Here is a 24,080-nt window from a genome sequence, read left to right as displayed (position 1 = left end):
GATAATATTATCAACATATTATTGTGCATATTATAATATTGTTAAATTACTTAAAACATAATATATAAATATAAAACAATCATATTTTAATATTAATATTTAATAATCAATCCGAATAATAATATATCTTAAACGATTTTTATTCCTTTATGCAGACATCAGGTATTATAATTTATTCTAATGCTGTTTTAAATATTAATTCAATATAGATAGATCATGTATTTAAAACTGATTAGTTATTGTTTTTAATTCTTGAATATTTATAAATTGATATTGTTTTAGTAATGTTTCTTGCAAGTTTAATTAATTAATTATTTCTGTATTTAATTTGTTATAGGTGCTTGTTTATTTTTATTTATTTAATTTTTTATGTCTACTTCAATGTCTGTCACTAAGTCTTATACAAATCGCTTAAAAAGTGATGTGAAATGTATGCTGGAAAATTTTGAAGGTAAGTCATAGAAGCAGAATTCACTATATATACATTTTTGTTTGATAGAAAATCTTCAATTATTTCATTTTTATTTCACAGTAAAAACTTTAAAAGTTCTTAGAATATATTATATAATATATTGTTTTTACTTCAATTTAACTTGATACTTTTTACCATTATTCATGTTATCATGATCCATATAAAATTCAATTTTGAAATATTTAGACTAATTTTAAGTCATTTATATATTATATTATGATTTATGAATTTTTTTATTTCATTCTATAGTACTAACTTATATTCAATATTTTTTGACAAAAATTAGTTTAACTAACCAAATCAAGAACTAATTAATAATTTTATAAATATAATGTAATAGGTACATACTTTTTTTTTTAGAAATAGAGGCTGATCCAGCTATTTTTTTCTTTTAAAATTATTTGTTTGAGGTATTAATTAATTTTAACATTGAAGCTATAATGTAACTGTCATTTTTTAAAAATATAATATAATATAATTTAAAGTTAATATTTCATTTTTAGGTATTGTAAAACTGTGCAAGACTGATGATGATCAAACACAAATTTCTAAAGCTACTAGAAGCGAATTGATCGCATTTGAAATGGAAGTCAGAGCAGCCAATATTGTCCGTGCAGGGGAATCACTTTTGAAACTCGTTTCAGATATGAAACAGTATCTTATATTGAATGACTTTCCATCAGTCAATGAAGCTATTGCTCAAAATTCAAAACTTTTTCGCACTAAACAAGTAGAATGTGATCGCAAACTCACAAGTCTAGTTGATGATATGTCAACAGAATTGTATGAACTTGAAGAAGAATATTATACATCAAATTATAAATAAAGAGTAGGTTCTGAAGATTATTATTTATTTATTATAATAGGTATAAAGTTTTTAAAATAATTTCCCCCCAGCCCATATTATTATTTAGTATTAAATAAATTACTAACTATTATTTATAAAACATAAAAATATAAAAATAATAAAATAACAAAAACTGCTGCAGCGGTAAGTTTTACATACATTGATTTAAGATTGAGATTGGTAGCTTCTTTTTTGTATTTTTTCGATAATATAGATAAATTTTGTGCTTTTGTATCAAGTTCTGAAAAATATAATAAATATATTACAAATTAGTAATAGAAAGTTATATTAAATTTATATTGTAAAATATTTAATAATATTAATGTTTTATTTCTACAACATTTAAATTTTATATTTATTGTGCAATTTAATTTTTTTTTATTACAATTAAAATGCTTGGCACATCTGCTAATCAGCTACTATAACTATTTATTTGTACCATATATACTTATTCATAAATATTGTATTGTTATATAGATTGCAATAATGAAATTAATAAATGGAATTCTACAGTCAACATTTTTGAAATAAATCAAATGAAACTAAGTACTTAATGCTGAACATTGGTTTTGTAAAAGCAAATAAAAACTACTCAGTGAATAAAAAATATTATTAACATACCAAAATACTTGTATTGTAGTTTAGAATTTATCAAAACAATTTAAAGTTATTAAATTCTTGTAATATTTTCATGAATGTCTTATAAAAGAATTTTATATTATTTTATTATTATTAAATTATGTATATTGATTATGCTCTCATAATGTTTGTCATAAAATATTTTTCAATATGATTCAATTATTGAAAACATTTAAGTGTAATTTATTCATATTTTTTATTGTATTACTTATTTAAAACAAATAATTATTGTTTTAATGTTTTATATTTACTGATAAGATAAATCTTTAAAGCTATTTTATTTAACAATTTAATACAATTATTATTTAATTCCAATAAAATAATTTGAAATTAAATGATATTTCCCTTAAATAATATGATTGGTCTGTAAATAATTTCTTAAGAAATTTGATGGAGAAATGTTTATGCTATATAAACATAACATAATATGATTGAGACAAGTTTATTTTATACTTGATATTATTTACTAGTTGAAATCATATTTAGGATATATTGTCTGACAGTAAAAAGAGTAGACTAAACTGTAACATTAAAATGTATTACCTGATAAAACAGTTCCTCTTTGTAATACATCATCAATATTTTGAACCATTATTCTTTGTACATCTTGAAGTTCATTATTTAATGAATTTAAATTTCTACGTACTCTAGAATCTATATAATTTTTCTTCGCTTTTTGAATATAGTTATCTAAAATAATTATAAGTTTTTAGTAATACATTTATTAACAGCTTAATATGTATTAATATAAATACTTAAAAAAAACTTGAACATTTAACATATTATTCCGTGAAAAAACACATAAATAAAAATGTGTGCATTTATGATTTATAAATACACCATCACGAGATTAAAATTCCAATAAAGATAATAATATTGATATAATTAAGTAATCAATTCTAAATAATACAAATTCCTTTGATTTGCATATAACTTTATAAGTTATAAGTAATCAAGACCTGCCTATACTGAGATACATAAAATCACATTAATTACCAAATTCAATTAGTGTGTAGGGCCGTGAAACTGTTGATACTTGTCGTCCGTACAGTCTATTAAATTCGGCTGCTATATCTTCCAGAAAACTAAATGCAGATCGTTTTGAGAAGTTTTTTTTCACACAATACCAAGTAACAAACATCTCTTTCAATTAAATAGCTAAAAGAAAAATATTTCATATCACAACCTTGAGATTTTAAAATAACTAAATTATAATTGTTTCATACTTACTGAAAGTAATAAGGTACAGATTCAATCGTACATTGTTTTGGAGACTGAAAGTTTAATTTTTTAAAAAGAAGTTTTGCTTGATTTTGATATTCAATTAATTTTCTCCCGACCTGTATGAGAAACAAGGTATTACAAATTGCCACAATATTGTTACTAAACATTAATTCATATTAAATTCTAATTCTAAATAGTTCTTAAGAAAAATACCTGTTCGTCATCTTGCATAGATGCAGCTAATGGTAATCCATCAGGAATTCTCGCTATCATAGTTAGCAAAACCATATTTAAATTGCAGATAAATCACTCAGTGAATAAAACACAATGTAAATTACAAGTGTATTTAAAATACTTTTGTTGCAATAAATGATTTTAAATGTTTTTAAATTAATGAATTATGAAATACATATACGTGTTGGAAAATTTGATATCAAATTGGTGTTATCATCGTCGATTTTGCGATAATCATAATACACATTGACACGTATCTCTGTTGGTGATATCTCATTCGCTCGGTACGGTATAAAAAATATCGTATCTACGTAATTGTTATAATAGTAAAGTTGTACTCATATACTATAGATATATAAAGGTTATAGCCGTTATAGGTCTATGGTTGTACAGTTGTACTATAGTATAAACAGGTATTCGGAAAAAAAAGCCCTTAACAACTAAATACATTATTCGTTATTTTATTATGATTTTGACTTACATAATTAAATATAATCATTACATTTATCTATGTAACACTTCTTTAAGACTTTAACATATCTAAAACTAGATATAACTGCAGTCTGTATTTTACATTGTCTATAATTGTCATTTGTCATTTGTATTTATACCTATATAATTTAAAAAATGTTAAAGGATAAAAAATTAAAACAATTAAAAAATATAAAATAATTTTCATTTGTTAATAATATAATATAATTTAAATAATTTATTATTAATAATAATTTTTTAATTATATAAATTTATTATACAAATGATAAACAATTATTTTAAATTTTTATCCTCAATTTTTTTTAAATTATGTAGGTACAAACAAGACCGTATTTACTGCTTAGTGCTTAGACTGTTTAGGCTAAAACATAGGACGGCAAATTTTAACGGTCGAAACGAAATAGCTTTTATTTTTTTTTTTAGGTGGTAAATTTATTTCAACTTATGGGCGGCAAAAACCTTAATCCGGCCCTGGGTGCAAATGACAATATTATCGACAATGTTAAATACAGATTTTTGCAACTATAATATACTTATAGATATGCTAAAGAAGTGCTACATAGATAAATGACTATAATGATTATATTTAATTATGTAATTCATAATATTATAATAAAATAACAAATAATACATTTAGCTGGTACGGGGATTTTTTTTCTTGGGCTTTTTTACCTAGATTCATATATAAACATTGTCCTAACCTAGTCAGGATTTTTCTTCCGGTGGGGGGGAGGAATCAATTTTTACATAATACAATTTAAGATTACTGTTGCGATTTTCATAAACTATTAAAATTTAAAATAATTTTTAAATTTTTATTAATATTTCAGGGGCTGAAAACCCCTCAACTTCCACCTGATTAAGCAACTGCTTACACTTTTATAAAATTAGACACTAGATGGTACGCACATATTTTTTAATTTTATCATATGTTATGAATATAATATATGTATGTTATTAAAAATATTTATTATTTTAGAATATTAAAAATGTTTATACTTTATTCATATCCACTTATAACAGTATAATAATTGATAGTATAAAGCGTTGTATTTTGTAAATATAAAATATGTAACAATAACATACACTTTTAAGTAGGTAACTAGTAACCTTCACAGAAATATTTGGTAATTAATATTTCTGTCTGTGTATAGTGTACACATTAGCCATTACGTGTACAATGAACAACGTAATATTTGGTATTATATTATAAGGGGTTCAAATGTTCAATTGAAAGTTAAAAATATTTAAATTTTATACATATGATTTTATAACTCAGTGGGTAATTGGAATAAAAATCCTAGGTATAGCAGTCATTATAGGGACAAGTGAGTTTAATAACAAAATAATTAACTTGAAATATATTAATTATTAATTATTATAGAATATGATAAAATGCATTAAATAATATAATTTTGAGTTTGAGATGGGGTGGTTAGGTTGTTAGGTGGGTAAAATTATGGCTTGCTACACCTGACAAATATATCTTGGCCAGTTAGGCGTCACTGTTATACCTATTTAGTTTTATTTCATGTGAATTGTTATAATTTTTTAACGGGCCATGCACGATTTATGTAAATCTATCGAAAATAATTATAATTTATATACAATGATTGTCAACATTATAGACATAATATATTTATGTAAATTGTGTATACATTTAATTGGCACAACAAATCTCAAGAATTTAAAATATGGTCTTAAACGACTTAAACCTTAAAGTGTACTAATTTAAAATTTGTAAAAGTCAGATTATTTTTAACGCATTTATTACAATAATTTATTTAGGGAAATTTATATTTTTGGGGAGTACATTTTATCAGTCATATATACATAGCCGCTGCGGTATAACTACGCCACTGTTAGTACCTATTATAATTTATAAATTCATAATAATATAGTAGATATAGCAATTATTTAATTACCTATGTAAATATGTAATTGGTAAAACAATAAAAACAATACGTAAAATAAAGTTTTTTTAGTTTTCAAAATTTTGGAATTATCTAGCTATAGCTATATATATAGCTGGAGCCTGGAAGTAGTGGAAATACATATTTGAAATATGTGAAAATATTGTGTAAACGAACGTTTAGTGAGTTAATAGGTACTTAATTTTTATATAGGTAATACATAATGTACATATGAATTATAAGTATATATCTACCACTTACCTACCTCGATGCTTTCCCTTTTTATAAGTATATACATAAATAATTAATTCATAGGTATGGTAAATTATATTTTAAATACTATATAAAAAAATAAAATAAAATCTGAATATTTTATGTCTTCATTTTATTTATTATCAAATGATCTATAACAACTATAACAATATTTCAATTTTCAATATCATTTACTTTATTGCATTAAACATGTAAAATGTATAAATACAAAGTAGGTACTACACTGAATCTAATAATCGGGTAGGTAGATATATGATGTAGATGTTATTTAGAGTAAATTAAAATATGAGCTAGCTATTATATTAATTAATTAAATTCCTTATTATACATCATATATAATATATATTATCACTATTCACCAACCATTGCAAGTTATTCATTTCATTTCACGACACTAAAAAATGGCAGTTTGATAAAAATATTTCTACTAATGAAGTAATAACAATTGATATTAAGTATTGTTGACAAAATGTAACTATTTTTTTTTTCATTAATATTAAATACTTAAATAGTTATTGTTTGTTCAGTAGCTGTACTCGTAGCTGCAGCTGTAGCGAATATATAATTATAAAATATAAATGGCAAAAACGACCATTCAAATACAAAACATATAAATCTGTATCAAGTTCAAAACCAAAGTTAAGTAAGTATACTCTATAGTATAATTTATTTATTTATTTTTTTGCATATAGTATATATAGCAGGTATGTACTATGTATAATAAATATATATTATAATATTAACTACTAAGTACTAAGACAAGTATCTTGAATTCTTGAATTATGTAATTACTAATTATTGCCATTCAGAAATAGCTACCATAAGTAGATACAATATTATATTTAATACAGGTATGGTTGCACTGTGTCTTGGCCCTTGGTCTTCATCTAACCCTAATATTGTACTTTGCATATCAATTTTTCAGTGACGTGAACGATTCAACTTTTTATGGATTTGTGAAAGTAGAATATTTTGAATATTTCTACTCTAGGTAGTTTGTAATCGTGTATATTATGGATTAAAGTATACATTATACTGTGAAAATAGAAATCTTCAACTTAAAAGGGTAAGATTATTGACAGTTTTTGAAATCTAAGTATCATTTATAATGGTATCAACATATAGATTATTCGTAAATAGATAAGCTAAACTTTTAATAAAATCTATTTGAAATTAGAGCGTAGACTTCAAGTATATAATATGTCCAACAATAACTTTTGGGGTAATTTGGATTCATATTCAAACTTACAACAGCAACCAGTAAGTGTTGTTTGCTATTTTCATTTTTCATTGTTTGATAAAATGCATTAAAAATTTTATCTTATATACCTAGGCTGAAAGTTCACAACCAAATGATGAATGGAGCTGCAGTACAGACGATTGGAATTATATTGATCAATCTTCTATTAATAAAAATACTAATGCACAAAAATTGAATTCAACTTTAAATTCAGATTTAACTCTGAATAGCTATTCTGTTCCCGACTCTCAGAATGGAACAATTCATTCTCTAGTTAACTCAAATAGGTCGACCTATAATTATAAAAACGGAATTGAAAACGAACATAGTACGTTTCCTATCGTTAATAATAAATGGTTTGATAAACCTGAAAGTCAATTTGAACAAATTACTAATGTCCAACATACTTTGGTTAATCAATATTCTGATAACAAGAAAAGTGACATTATTGAAACTGAAGACAATTTCTGGGCGGATGTTGAAAATAGAGAAATTCTTCCACCAGAATCATTTCAGAATGAATCGCTCCAAGTCGCAATGAATAATTTACAATTAAATAATGAGGTTAGCAAATTTTGATTTATTATCGTAGTTGAAAACTTTTTTAAAATATAGATCAAGTATAAATGCAGTTACTTGTATACTAGATATATATTATTTAGTATTTTTGTAGTTTTAACAACGGTACAATACCTAGTTTTAATTTCAAAAAAGAAATCTAATTTTATCAAGATTTTTTTGTGAACTATATTCCTTCAATATATTTTTATAAACTTATTTTCTCTTTATGGCATGTAATTATTTTTGCCCTAAACTATTTTTATAACATCTTCCTAGTCCATCCTAACTTATGCAATCGCCACACCCCAACTATGATTCTCAGTATTTTAACAAAGAGTTAACAAAATATTTTTCATATTTTGATTATACACAATTATTCATTTGGTTAATGCATATTTCTAAAAAAAATAACAAATTTATTATTACAATTATTTTATACCATTATACCAACATTTTACTTTTTGATATTGGATTTGATTACCAATTTTTATTGATTAATAAATCAATATTATCTCATACAATTTTTATCTATTATTCATCAAATTTTTTTTTCAAGAATATATTAATTTTCTCATTGCTGGTCATTGATTAGTTTTGTCATAATAATTTAATTATATTTACCCATATTATAGCTTAGACTACTAAATGTGTACCCAATTCAATTGTTATCTAAAGTAAATTGCTTCTTAAGACATCATGCTATTATTGCTATTATAATATCATATATAACTGTTGTATAATGACAATTACTATAATCATAGTTGAAGTTATAATAATGATTACATTAAATACAATGTTTGTATACTTTTTTAGGTAATGCACTCTAATGTTTATGATAACAATGTGACACATAAAGATACTGAGATTAGAAAAATGAATTCCACAGAAAATGATGATGGTATGTTTTTAATTAGCATTAGATCTTATACATGGTATTTTATATTTGTGAGTGGGTAATTTAAATTAGTATTAGCTATTACGATTTAATATACTAAGAAATTTTTAAAAATGCATTTAAAATTGTATTGTAAAGACATTTTTTATTTTTAGTTCTTTTAATTATCTTTCAAAATTTATAAAAAACAAGAATTACAAAATGTGTGTAGATTGTATACAATTTATTTGACAATAATTAATAAAAATATTGAAAAAAAGAAACATTGGTCTAAAAAAGCTTAAATAATAAATAATGTCAAACAATGTGAAAAATAGCAAAATAAATTGTTTTAAAATTGGATTTGTTAGTTACTAAAACTTTTTACTAAGGAAAAAGCTTTATCTCGCATAAGCTAAAAACAATGTATTTTTCTGCACATGCACATGCACTACTTATAATTAGAGTCCGGATTTATATTCTGTCAAAATGTTTGAAATATGATGTTTATATGCAGCTAAAATTGATGAAATATTCCCAAAAATATTCTTAATATTCTCAAAATATTCTGAAAAATAATAATACAAACTAATAAATAATAAAAAAAAAAATGCAATATGATTATTGATTATGACTATGAATTTATAATTTATTATTATTTATATAATTATTATATATCTTATGCTACATTATGCATTACATTAACATAAAAAAAAAAATAATATACGATCTTTTTAAAGGAATGTACAATAATATATTTTTCCAAATTTTTCAGAGTAAAGTTAGTACGTCGATCCATGATAATTGTCCTAATGTCTTATATTTGTTGAATATCCTTTAATACAATCCAATATTACGGAAATATGCTAAACTATTCTATAATATGTACCATAAACTAAAATATTCTAAAATATTCTCTGAAGTCAAAATATGCACTAATATGCAAAAAAAAACTTTTTTTGACAGATTCTACAGGTTATAAAATGCAAACATTTCTTACTCCCATCAAACAGCATAGGCTTGTTAAATATATGTTTTTGCATAAAAATCCGGACACTACTTATAATATTTAGAAATATAAATATAAGAATTTCAATTATTCTATATCATTTTAAAGGTTATTTATATTCTTAGATGTAACATAATACTCTGACATTATTACTAGGTATTTTAAATTAATAAAAAGTAAGAGGTATAATAAATGTTGTGTTTTAACGTTTTAAGACATCACCCTAAAATATTTGTTATTTTTATTCTTAATGTTATTACCAGCAATATACTATAAATATGAGGATATATTAATTTATTTTATTATATAATTGAAAAAATAATTTTTAGTATTTAAATTTGGCTTTGATTAAAAAATTTTTTTGTAACTTTTAGATAGACCACCAGTTGGACTTCATCGATTAGTTACTGGCCAAACAAAATCATTTGAAGATTATTCCAATCCTGAACCTTGTGGTCCACAACCATTTGATGTCCGAACAGTTCTTGGTCAATTAAGTGATGATGATATCCCTGTTCAACGACATGTTACAGGTTCCCAAATTGGAGCTAGACCAATAGACAATAACTCCAATTTTCAAAGTATTGATAACAATTCAGTTACTTTAAAAAGGCTTCCGTCATTAGAACAATTTCAAAATCAGTTTGAAGGTCATTCTCGACAAGTTTTACATAGGGACGTAGAAGATTTTGTTAACCAACCTAATGATAGTCAAAAACTGGATGATTCAGTTAGAAATATTTCAGATATAGATAATTATGCATCAACAAGAAATGAATCACAAACAGAACTGAAAGAACCTACTACTGTCATAAAAAAAAATCGCCCAAAAATTCTCGATCGTGAAGTTTTTGAACGAACTGGACCAGATGGTTATATGAATGAAACAAGTCCATACTTAAGATCAACCACTCAAAACCAAATAAAACCTATAGTTGATTCCCAACAGGATAATAGTTTAAAATTGACAACTTCTACTCAATCAGAAAGCAATGAAAAGTTTCAAGATTATGACAGAAATGAAAAACGAGCAGAAAAAAAAACATTCACCACCTCCACCGGGATTTCGTAGAATGGTTGAAGGTAATATTGGAGAAGATTCTGTTCAAAAATTGAACAGGATGCCAAAAATGAATCAAAAAAATGATGAACGACAGCGACGACATTCAATTGATTCAGATTCATCAGTTCCATTAACTAATCCTGTATCTGAAGAAGGTCTTAAAAGTATCCGAAGAGGACCTCAACAAAAAAAATATAATAAAAACATGGAGCATTATCACAATCGAGATCGAAGACATTATCGTCATCCTAGAGAGTAAGTAGAAAAAGTGTTAACCCCCTTTTTTTCATTATAATATTTTAATAATTTTGAAACAATACTGTTAATTAATTACTTATAAATCATAATTTAAACATAATTGTGGTATAATTATACAAATAGTATATTTTATATTAATAGAAGTGAAGAAGATTATTTTTATGAAGAGGAAGAAGATAATGCTTCATTAAGTCCTGAAGTAGAACCTGAATATCGATCGCATCGCTCTCGAAATCATCCACCCAAGCGATACAGACAAAGAATGCCTAATGAAAAGTATTTAATATTTTTATTTAAAATTTTTTTTATTAATATTAACTATTAAGTGAATTTTGTTTGTACATTGAGTATTTTTGAATTTGCAACTAACCAATTTCACCATTCCTTTATTTATTTTAATACTTTACTTACATACTAAACTGTGGCATGTTTTTGTCCTGCTTTGCACAGCTACGACCACTCGGACACAGAATATCAAAGTGAATATGATGAATATGAAAGGCGAAGGCGATATAGGTAAATTAAATTAAAATAATCAGAAATTATATATTATTATATAAAATATGTTTTCATTTATTTCATTTAAAAAATAAAATGACAATTTTATGCATAAAAAAGCTTTAATTGAAGATTATTTATTTTAGAACCCACTAGTGGTGGTACATTTGAACGTGTTATCAAATATTTTTCCCATACACATTTTATTACAATTACCTAATAGTACATTTACTATTCATTTTACATACATTTATTAAATAATAATATTTATTATTTAAAACTCTTAAATATATTTTTCTACTTAAATTTTTTTTAGATAGATGGTGATTTTTTCTTGCTCCAAATTGCTTATTTATGTAAATGATGAATTGTTTTGGTAGCATTGTCTATATTATGCAATGAGTGATTGTTTGATTCTGTTACACATTAATATTACCATTGATTATAAATACTATAGTATTTATAATCAATGATATTACTTTAAATTTGGAGTGTATTTTATGGAAAACTGATTATAAAAGAATTAATAATAATTTAAAAAATATGCATTATTTTGTTCATTTTTTAATTCTGAACTATGATCATATAGTTCTGTTTTTACAATTGAGTATTTTTTATTTTTTTTAATTACTTTAGAATAACCAAAAAACTAGATTTAAAATTGAATACAGATTTGAGATTTTTAAATTACTGTTTCTTTTCCCTATTTATTTTGACTCAAGAAAAATACCAATTATACTTTGGTTTTAAAAGAATTATATTCATTGTTCAATTAGTATCTTAAAATATTGTATATGACTTTAGTATGTATTCTTTAAAAAGTAGTTGATTTTAATTTATTATTTACAGAAGTCCGGAATCCGATCGATATAGAAGACATCCCCGAAGTTATCGTGATAGAAGATATCAAGATGAAATGAGGTAGGTATAATTAAATTTGAATTTTGTAAGATATTTTTATACAATTATCAATATTTCTTTTTAACAGCCAATATTACAGAAGAGAAGATGTCAGTTATCGTAATAGACCTTCTAGTAGAACAGATTCAGATTATCACAGAAGATATTCACCTGTACAATTTCAAGATTATTCAGCTCATATTGAAATGCTTGATCCATTAGAAAGTATGTAACACTAAAAATATGTTATTTTATAAAATAAATACATTCTTTGTTTATGCATATTGTTATTTTAGGAAGAAGTTTCCTCTTAAAATTCAGAGAAAATAACCCCAAGGCGTATACCGAATGGTATACAAATTATAAAGCCAAAGTTGAAATGCAAAAATTGATATCAAGGACTAAAAATGGTTCTGAATGCAGTACACCAGTATCAACTACTTCACATGACGTGTATGTTTTTGAAAAAAATTGGTTATTTTACTGTGTATATAATAAAAATTTTTGTATGTTTAGAGCATCATTAAATCATATGGCTAGACTTGAAAAAGAAAATCATCGAACTACTCCTCCAAGATATCAAAAATATCATGTAAATGGTAATATAAAATTAACTTTTATTTATACATAAATTCTTAAGCTTAATTTAATTTTAAGTTACATAAAATATATGAATAATGAATTATTTAAATACTTAATTTTTACTTATGCCTGCCAAGAGTAATGACTTTTTGCTTTTCAAGCTTTTGTCAACTACAAGAGATATCTTCTAAATTTCTTAATCAAATGTTTTTTTCAGCAAAAATGCATATGGGTTTTGGAAAATTATTTGTGTTAGACTCCTCAAATGCTACTATAGATGTTTTTAAAGCAATGCCAGGATTGGATGATAATGATACAGCAGAACTCTTCAGATTTCCTACTCCTTTTGTATTGTTAGTAATAAACAATTTTAGATTATTCAATTTTCTACATTTTCAGCAAATGTTATCAATTACTAATTATTATAATTATTTAATAGAGGCAAGACACATAAAAATGCTGTAGCCCAATATTTGAATAAATTAGCAGACGAGGCATCAAATAATTCAGAGCGGTTGTTGTACGAATTAATATGTATGATAACTAAGCGTAATGGAGTAAGTAAACTATATTGAGTGATCTATAAAGTATTAGTTTGCATATAAATTATTTTGATAATAGATTGTTGATGGAACTGATATATCAGAACTTTTAATGGAAAATGTGGCTAAATTCCCAGTTGACTGTATATTATTTGATAATATGAGCATAAAAGATTCTAAGGGAATGTCAGTCAAACCATTAAATAATTTCAGAGAATTGCTTTTACAAGGCAATAAGTCTGAAGCCTTAGGTAAGTGCATTTTTATTATTATTATTATTTATTGAGCTACTATTTATTGAACAGTGAATTTAAATAAATAAATAAATAAAATAAAATTTATTCTGATTAAATTTATTTTTAATACAATTTTAATGGATACATAGATTAAAATTTTTTAAATTATCAACAATTATAATTAATTAGTATTAGTAGAGAAAGTCTTCATAAAGCTTGTTATTTGTACCTTTGCATATTTTTCTAGGTTGTTATAATTATATGCTATATAAGTACAACATATAATTTACAACTTTGTTGAAATAATCAAAGTTTTTAGTGCATATATTTGGATATTTTTGATTTTAAGGGCATACTTTCATGTTTTAGTGCATATTTTTATAATTGAAAATTATGTTCTTTCATAAATATTTGTTTGGGTTAGTAATAAATTGTCAAAATGTGAGTTTGTCATAATAATAGTTCGAGACCAAATTTTTATGATCAATAAGTAATTTAGATATTGTCAAATATTTTATAAATGAGTACAACACAAATTTTCCTTACTAAATTATTACAGGTATCAATTAGACTACATTTAATAATTTGTTATAATGGTTATATTTGTATTGATTTTATGGGATAAAAGTATCCATAAGGAAAGCTGGTATATTTATGGCTTCTCTGTTGTCATACTCAAGTAAATTAGTATTTGTTTGAGGAAAATAAAATCCAATTTATAGTGCAATTATTATTATTATATAATATTCTGATTTCGTATTTATTTAAATTTATCTAACTGAAATTTAAGTTTGGAATGAAAATGTGTAACACCTATTTATCAATTTCAATAATTAGAATACTATTAATAAAAAAAAACAAATAAAATAATGTAAGTGTTAAGACAATTCAGATTTTATGTTAACTAATAAAAGATATTACAAATTTTTAAATAAAAGTTATAGTATGTTCCACTAGAGAATAATCACTTTTCACAGATTTTAACTAACGTCTTCGGTGATGCCAAGGCCGACAAAAATTGTTCAGTGGATTATTCTCTTGTGGAATAGACTATAGTTCTTTTACATTTTTATTTCTAGTTTTTTATTTGAATAAAATAAATAAATAAAAATTATATTGAAAACGTTTATTCTAACATTCTTTTCATTATATTATACTGAATATTGATTTTAGTTTTATATTTCAATTTGAAAATGTGTTGTAATTATTTTAATGTTTCAGAATTAATGTAAATTTTTGATGTAGCTATTTTATTAATTATTGTTGTTTATAATATTTTATAGAATTTGCTGTATTAAATCAAGACTGGGGATTTGCATTTATATTAGCATTGTATATGGATTCAAAGACATTAAATTATGTTAGATCTAAATATTTTCAAACAATTCCTCAAAATGATACTTTACAAACATTCTTCCAACTTAGTAGTGGCAATATTCCATCATGCACAACTGTAAGTAACATTTTTTTTTAATTTTATAATATAATTTTGAATGGTAGTTAGAATGTAGGAAAAAGTACACATTATGAAATATTAAGAGGACGTCATACTTGCGTGTGTTGTCTCTCTATCTTACGAATGTAAGATGTAGCAAATTTGCGTTCAGCAGAATCAATTTTATGCTGTTAGTTTTAATGTTAGAGTCAATTTACCTATTATAAAACTTAAATAATATTATCTAGGGCATCTTATAGGCTTTTATTGATATTTTAATTTTTAAGCGAGTTACGAACATTTTAAAGTCTTAATATTTTACATAACTATAACTCACTTAAAAATTAAGATCACCTTTTAATTTTAATTTAATTACCTTTAAGTTTGATAATAAGTAAATTGATTCTAATATTAAGGCTAACAGCATAAAATTGAATCTGCTGAATACAAATTTGCTATGTCTTGCATTTGTAAGACAGAGACAACACATGCGGGTATGACGTCCTTTTAAATATTTTTTAATATTAGTTTTATTTTAATTAATAAATTACATTTTAAAATTTGATTGTGAGAGTGAAATTAAAAATTGGCTTAATAGATCTTGTGTACACTTCACATTGAATTCAAATCTATTTTTATTATATTTATTGTTTCACTGCATTGAATGACACTACTGATTGATACAATATGGATAGTTATTACTTATTACTATAACAAAATAGATAGTTAGGTATGATCACCAAATTGTTTAATATGCACACTTGCACACTGCACACAGCTCAAATATTTTTTCATTTTGTCTAAATTATTATTTTCCACTTCTTATTGGCAGTCATTACATGTGCAAATATAATATATAATGGTGTTGGGTAACAATATAATATTGTGAATCGATATCGTATCGGATTATGTTTTTATAAATTTATTAATAAAATTTAGTATTTGATATTTATTATTGGTGCACCAAAATCGTAAACTTTTATCATATGAACTTCCTTATTAATTATTACTTATTTTAATTATTAATTAAATATTTGTTACTAACTAATAAGAAATTGCATTCAGATAATTAAATAAATATTATAGTAAATCTTGTTAGGTCTTAACTTATGACTATTGAATTAAAATAAATATTTAAAATTCAAATTTAAAATATCACTCCTAGCTCCAGGTAGAGGCGAAAATTTTAATTCAATCATCACTGTAATTTTACACATTTATGTCACATCGACGACTCAAATTACACTGTAAAAAAAAGTATAAATGAACAATAAAGTACTACCTACACCTAGTACCTAATGCTTATTGATACAAATAACATAAGCTATAACAAATGTAATACTAATGTAGAAATGTAAAATTAAATATAAATAATATAATAATTCACATTTTCCGGGGATACGTGTACAAACTTTATCAGCTGATAAATATTATTATTTATTAGTTATTACCTACTTTATTAGTTAATGGTTTATTACATAGCACACACAATACAATTTACTAAAGCTTAGAATCTAAAAATAAAATATATTTCTAAAAAAATTTTTAAATTTGACATCACAATATTTCATACAATTATAGAACATTATCGGTATCGATAATGTGTTATGATATTGATATCATATCAAATTACCGATATCGTTGCCCATTACTAATATATAACATTGAAAAAAAATTAATTAAAAGTGGAGAACTTTTGATGTAATGATGAAACCATGCGTGTAAGAGATGCTTTTACCTAATGATTATATGTTTTAGGTGATCATTCTTATCTATTTTCTTATGTCAAATATATCCATTAGGTAATATATAAGGTAATATAAGGTATATATTAGGTAAAATATTAAATTATTAAAAGTATCAAAACAGACATAATAAAAAAAGAGTTCATATGACATTAAAAGTGCAGTAGACAGAGCACATACATTAAAATATCCTTTATATTGTTAAAATGTTTATACAAATAAAATATGAAATAAACATATATTACAAATTATTAATAAAGTTATTTTTATTTTTATAAAAGTGTTGTACAGATAATAGCTGGGGAGATTGGAGAGAACATTTAGCAATGATCTTGAGTAATCAGCAAGTCAATATAAATAATGCTCGTAATGCCACTATTCAACTTGGGGACACTTTAAGTTTGTGTATTTATTTTTTTTTTTTTAATAACATTATTTAAATTTTTTTCATTGTAATTTTTTAGATGCTAAAGGTGATGTGTTTGGTGCTCATTTTTGTTATTTGGCTATACAGATACCATTAGAATCAATTGGATTATCTTCAAAGTTTACTCTTTTGGGTACATCTACTGATCAAGTATTTAATACTATGGTTACAAATCGTGCCATATTATTAACCAGTGCTTATGAATTTTCTATGCGATTAAATCTAAGCCATTTTCATATTTCTAGTCTTTTGGTAATTTAAAGTATTATAAATTATTTACATTATTATTTTTTTATTTATACATAAAGCTTACAGTTTAATATACTTGTAGCCTTATAAATATTTGCTGGCCATTCGTTTGGCTGAGTATGGAGAGTGTGAAAATGCTTTACATCATTTGGAAGCTATCGCAACACAATTGATCTCATCACCTGAACAGGTGAATTTGGGATTTATTGCGAATGTTGTGGAATTAAGTACAGATTTGTATTACATGCAAGTATCAAATAATAACTTATCTGGAAGTATTGAGGTGCTGGATTGGTTAGAAGAATTAAAAAGTATTTTAATAAGTACTCAAAATGTAAGTTAACGATAATAAAATTTATTTATTAAATGTCATTCTAAATTATATGTATGTATATTTTAGAATTATAACTCTGTAGGACACATATCACCAATACAACAAATAGACAATTATCAATCACATCAAATTGAACATTCTGTTGTACCTGATGAACAGCAAACTGTAAGATTTAAAGCAATTTAAATTGAAGAAATAATTTTAATTAAATATATAGGTTCCAGATAAAAGTATAGATTATTCTACTAATTATCAAGCACCTCTTATTCAAGCACCGCCTATTCATGCACCACCTATTCAAGCACCACAAATTCAAGTACCTTTTCAAGCGCCATCTTTCCAAGCGCCACCTGTTCAAGCACCTTTACAAACTGTTCAGCAGCCAAATCCTCCTCAAGTGAACCCTTATTGGCAACCAAATGCTGTTTCACAATCAAATGAACTTCCACCGCCACCTCAAAATGGTAAATTTTAAATTTGTAATTAATAAATTTTACATTTTAAACTTTAAATTGAAATTAGTTGTGATTTTTTTTTTATTGAATATTTTACTATATAATGTTCTTATAGTTGTATTCTTCAAATTCTATTTCTTAACATAGTACAATTACAAAAAAAAATATATACATTTTTTTTTTAACAAAATTCACTATATTTTCTTATTTTCAATTTTTAACGTATAAAAATGATGCTTTTATTTGTTTTATTAAAAACAAATATTATAAATATTATTATAATTAATTTATTAAACATTCATGTTTGTAACAGTAAATATTTTATACATTTGTAGAAAATATTATGATTTATAAATAATATAATATAGAAACAATTAGATTAATGCTAGGGAAATTGTCAAATTAAAAAATAAATGGTTTAATTAACATTAAATTGGTGGTTAACTTAAACTTACTATATTATTTGTGTATTATTGTGTGTCTTATTAAATTTTTGCTTTCTATTCTAAAATATGTGTGAATATTATAATTGACCTTCTCAGTTGTCACTTATATTATACTGTTATATATAATTAGGGTATTAAATTGTTATAGGAAAAATATAGGTGTTTGCTGACTTCTTTGACTAGTTAAACCAAAACAAAAAATTTGGCTTTTTCCTTACTACAAAAAAAAAAAAAAATTTCTGTAATTAAATCACCAATTACTTTGTTTAATATATCTTTATTAATAACTTTAATAAAAAAGTACTTATAGCATATATAAATACAAATAACATTTTAAATTTGTCTATACATTTTTTTACATATATGTTCATCTTTCAAAATTATTTTCTGAAAATTAAATTTTGAATTTATAAATAGTAAATTTTTTAGAAAAGATACTCCAATATGATTTAAATGAGCCTTAGGAGTTATGTGGTATATTAGGAAAACATAAAATATTTTTGTTCCTTAATAAATAAAGTTTATTAACTAAAAGATTCTGCAATTTAGTTTAATAAAAATTTGCATTATCATTTATACAGTATAGTTATCCATTATATTATTAAAGAAAACAATTATACAATAAGAATAATTAGCATTTAGTTTAGGTTGAATAAATATTGTAATAAAAATCCAGATGGAATATAAAGACCAGGTTTTGAGAATTCGTCCTGCTTTGTTCACCTCAACACAGGAAAGTGGTTTATTATTATAAATGTTATTCTAAAAACTACAATTCTAAGCTCAGTTTTTTTTCTTATGTTTTGGAAAATAATTGACAAATTTACTGTGTGGATAGTTTGTTTTATCGTTGTAGTGCAGCGTTTCCTAAACTGTGGTCCGCACATATACCAGAACGGGTCCGGGAATGTAAATTAAGTTTAGTTCAGAAAATAAAGCAATCAATTTAATATTATTATTTAGTATTGTTTTTAATTTTTATTTTTATTAAGGTGTCAGCAATTATTTTTATTGTCTCTTAAGGGGTTTGGCTAAGAAAAAGTTTGGGAAACGCTGTTGTAGTGTATGAAATTATTTTTTGATTTATCAAAAAAAAAAAAAGAATTGAAAGGCTCAACAGTGTAATATACCTACTTAACATTACATAAGTTTGTTTTTATTAATAATTAACTTAATATGAACAAATATCAATCTTAAACGACAAAAATATTACATTAGAAACAATTCCAGTAATATTGTAAAAATAATATTTATTTGATTGCTTATAATTTAAAATCAACTAAAATTTAACTAAGATATTTAATAATTTAATGTACGGCCGAATTGCAATAACTCAAACCTTGATAACATGAAAACTTCTATAGTTCAAATTTATTCCTTAAGTATTTGAAAACTCTATTTGAAGTTTTAATTCGAAAAACATTTTAGTCCAATTAATTGTATCCTTCCTCTTGAGAGAGTTTTCAAGAGTCTACTGTTTATAATGTTATATACATACTAATTAATATAAAACAAGCCATTTAAAACAAAAAGTTATTTATTTATTTTTTGTTAAATTTCTTATACAAATTATAATAACTTTAATAATTGACTTATGAATATCAAACCATTGAACCAAATACATTTTATTGTTTCAATATTTGGTTCAAAGAATATTAAGAAACTAATATACTATATTATTTTAAACATTAATTATAATAATTGTATGTGTTCAAAATTGTTCTATACATTATTCAAATGACCTTGAAAGTAGATGTTATATTATAGTTAACTAAAAAAAATATATTTATATATAATGTCTAGTTATGATATTGATATTGAATTCACATTTTTAATATATAATACTATTGATTAATATCAGTATTTTACGATGTTCAAAAACACGTTTTGTAATTATGTATGTATTGATTATTATGTATAAAATATTCAATTTATCTTTTTGTATTACATTAAAAACATATTATAATAATTCATTTATTTAGTTTAGAAAATAATTGAACAATATAATTTGAACACTTACCTTTTATTCTAATATGGAAAGCATTTATTTTTGTGATTTCTTCATAAGAATTTTAAGTTATAGTAATAGAATTTGGAATCTACTATAAGTTTAACATTTTTATGGGGAATTATAACAATTTATATGTATTGTATGTAATTACAATAATTAAAATATTTGTATTTTTCTAGAATATTCACAATATTTTGATCCTACATCTATGATTACTACAGGAGATGTAACTAGTCATAATAATATAAATGAAATGACTTCAGAAATATCAACTATTGCTCCAGATCTCACTTTAATGGCTGAACCAGAAAAAACGATATCAACAGAACCAAAATCTGGATTTTATGCTCGTCAAATGGCTGAACTGGAACCTAAAGTATGTTAATATTTTAGAGAGTATATATATGTAATAAATATAAATACATTAATATTGTCTTGTTGATAGGTGTCTGGAACAGATGAAAAAAAAACACAAAAAAAAAATTATGCAGATGATAAACGTCAGCATAAAGAAAAGAATTCCTGGCTTGGAGGGTTGACTAAATTTTGGAAGCCCTCTAATAATACAGATGTAAATACATTAAAAATGTTTAATTATTTTATATAGATGCTATAACAATATTAAATTATATGTTTAGTCTATCGGGGGAAATTTTGGTGCCGAAGAACCAGTTCAACAAGCTGCTCCTCCTTTGGATTCAGAATTACAATTCAATCCAGTGGCTAATAGTTCACCAGCCAATCAAAATCATAACCAATTTAAAATTCAAAGAAAGCGAGGTAAATATTAACTAAAATGTGGGCTGTAGACTGTCCTGGAAAATGTTTCATTATTTAAACAAATAAGGAAATCAATAATTTAATTAGATAACAAAATAATAATCTTTCATTGTTGTTTCAGGTGTTAAGGATATGTATGTAAATGTAATGAGTAACAGTAAACCATCAGAAAATATATTATCTCCAGATCCAATATTTCAGACAAATCAAACACCAACCACTATTTATAATCCATCTCAATAAAAAATATACATATTGTATATCTTATCATAATTGAATTCAAGATTTAACAGTAAAAGTAAATTATATTAATTATAATACAAATATAATATTATACAATATTCATTACTACAGTTATTATTCTATTAATTAAAATATTGGGATATTTGGATTTTTTATAACTTAATTTATTTTTAATTTGTATACAGTATTTTTATGTATTTTTTCTAAATTCCTATTTATTCCAATTAAAATTGTTGACCCAAATTGCGTTTTGTAAATTATACTTAAGACTTTAAAAGTTTTATCAGCTATTATACAATTACATAATATTTGATTGATTTATATTATGGGTCTTAAATTTATGTTAATGAATTATTTTATTTCACAGAATATTATATGTATCTACAATATTATTATCATTTTTGTAAATCAATTATTTGTTATATTAGTTTTAGTGTTAAACATTTTTATTTTGTTGGTTGGGATGTAAATGTAAATGTGTATTCATATATATTATACAACTTTTTGTTTATATGTTAAGGGATTTGATAGAATAATAAATATTAATTAAACTATTGTTTTATTTAGGTATAATTGTTGATTCATATCTTATAATAATCAAGAATAATTAATATACAAAGTACAACCAAAACACGTGATTATCTACTTAAATTGAAAATATATTTTCTTCTATTAATTATTATTTTATATAATCTTTAACATGTATGAGGTTCGGTAATTATTATTTGATAAAAAGAATTATCAATAATATTGATCTCAAAGATAATTATGAATAGAAAGAAACTGATTTACAATATTGTGTGTTACAACTGTTACAAGAAATTAATAATATAATATAATATATTTTCTGCATTATTGTTAATTGTTAACATAATTTAAGATATTCCTTAAATATAGACAATTTAGATATATTTCAGGTATAAATATATCTTGCTTGAAAATGCCTCCTTTATAACATTTAAATATTGTAAATTGTAAAAGAATCTGTTAGGTCTGATAGTTATCTTAATGACTTAGTATATCTGTTGGAAAATCTAAATTAAATGCTGTCTTCAATATTTCATTTTCAAAGATAAATTTTATTTTTAAACATATTAAATATGAAAAAACAACGGAAGTCACTGTTGAATAGTAATTATTAATTAAGATGTTTTAAGTGCACCTACCTTATTATTGGTAAGCCACTGTAATGGATATGAAAAAAATTATTGTACTTGAAAATAAAATTTTAATTAAAATAACTACAAGTTACATAACCTGGGGTTCTATAAATAGATTTTCAGTATTTAGAGATATTGTTAACCATCGTCCTATAATTAACTGTAATTTTTAAGTATAATTGAAATACTAGCTCTTAAGCAAATACTTACTTTGACTACATTAACTTAAAGCTCTTATAGTAAAAAAAATCATTTGTAGTCTATTACTTATTATTAATTAATCCAAGTTTTGAAGTTTATAATAGAAATTACTAATACAGATATAATATAGGTACTTACAAGTATGCATTTTATTATGAACCTTATATAAATTTGCAAAACTCCAGTTCAAAAATGTTAATTAGTACCAAAGAAAATATATAATAATTTAACACTATATATTTGTAGTTCGTAAATCATGTAGTGTAACCACAGAATAGATTAAATTTAATCTAATCTGAGATGTAACCACGTAAAGTGTAATGCATTTACTTTAGAAAAACGGATTTATTTTATTAGAAAATAAGATAAAATTTTCTATTAACAAAAACGTTTTTCTAAATTTTTAGCAAATTCTTTAATATTTTATTTTATTGTGTGTAACTTTATTTATAAAAACATACTATTTTATATCATTTGACTATTTGATTAATGCATATGCAGTATATTTTGTGATATTTTTACTATTAAGATAATTTATGTATTATAATATAATATATTTATATTTTATTATAAAACTAGTGTAATGCACTTATTTTCGGAAAAACAGATACATTTGGATACCTATTTGACCAATTACCCGGATTGTCATACCTTCTGACGTAGAAAGTCTGATGTATTGAAGGAGAAAAAAAGTAAAAAGTCGAATTTTAACATTTAAATTAAATAGTCAGTTATCA

General features: G+C 23.5%; 3 protein-coding genes across 3 annotated transcripts; 2 read left to right on the top strand and 1 right to left on the bottom strand.

Annotated features, from left to right (window-relative positions):
- Positions 1-5: 5 nt before the first annotated feature.
- On the top strand, positions 6-2,293 carry LOC132920468 (mediator of RNA polymerase II transcription subunit 22). The gene is made up of 4 exons (XM_060982875.1): positions 6-162; positions 338-451; positions 976-1,301; positions 1,797-2,293. The coding sequence occupies exons 2-3, from the start codon at positions 370-372 to the stop codon at positions 1,296-1,298; spliced, it is 405 nt and encodes a 134-aa protein (XP_060838858.1). The 5' UTR covers positions 6-162; positions 338-369; the 3' UTR covers positions 1,299-1,301; positions 1,797-2,293.
- Positions 1,303-3,618, bottom strand: LOC132920467 (vesicle-trafficking protein SEC22b). Its single transcript, XM_060982874.1, is given in 6 exon segments — positions 1,303-1,560; positions 2,502-2,648; positions 2,955-3,078; positions 3,080-3,116; positions 3,189-3,298; positions 3,396-3,618. Coding segments are annotated over 6 exon segments (642 nt in total). The 5' UTR covers positions 3,471-3,618; the 3' UTR covers positions 1,303-1,411.
- A 3,401-nt stretch (positions 3,619-7,019) lies between these two features.
- On the top strand, positions 7,020-22,544 carry LOC132920068 (protein transport protein Sec16A). The gene is given in 25 exon segments (XM_060982121.1): positions 7,020-7,160; positions 7,272-7,354; positions 7,428-7,898; positions 8,709-8,793; positions 10,153-10,814; positions 10,816-11,096; positions 11,241-11,375; positions 11,550-11,615; positions 12,447-12,518; positions 12,586-12,722; positions 12,794-12,950; positions 13,014-13,096; positions 13,297-13,432; positions 13,519-13,636; positions 13,701-13,872; positions 15,141-15,310; positions 17,319-17,436; positions 17,502-17,716; positions 17,796-18,047; positions 18,114-18,212; positions 18,265-18,511; positions 21,139-21,335; positions 21,405-21,530; positions 21,598-21,739; positions 21,861-22,544. Coding segments are annotated over 24 exon segments (4,323 nt in total). The 5' UTR covers positions 7,020-7,160; positions 7,272-7,294; the 3' UTR covers positions 21,983-22,544.
- Positions 22,545-24,080: the final 1,536 nt, after the last annotated feature.

Source organism: Rhopalosiphum padi, chromosome 2 (assembly GCF_020882245.1).
Source record: "Rhopalosiphum padi isolate XX-2018 chromosome 2, ASM2088224v1, whole genome shotgun sequence".
In the NCBI taxonomy this organism is placed as follows: domain Eukaryota; kingdom Metazoa; phylum Arthropoda; class Insecta; order Hemiptera; family Aphididae; genus Rhopalosiphum; species Rhopalosiphum padi.
The sequence above is the reverse complement of the archived record's forward strand: the minus strand, read 5'-3'. Positions and strand labels throughout refer to the sequence as shown.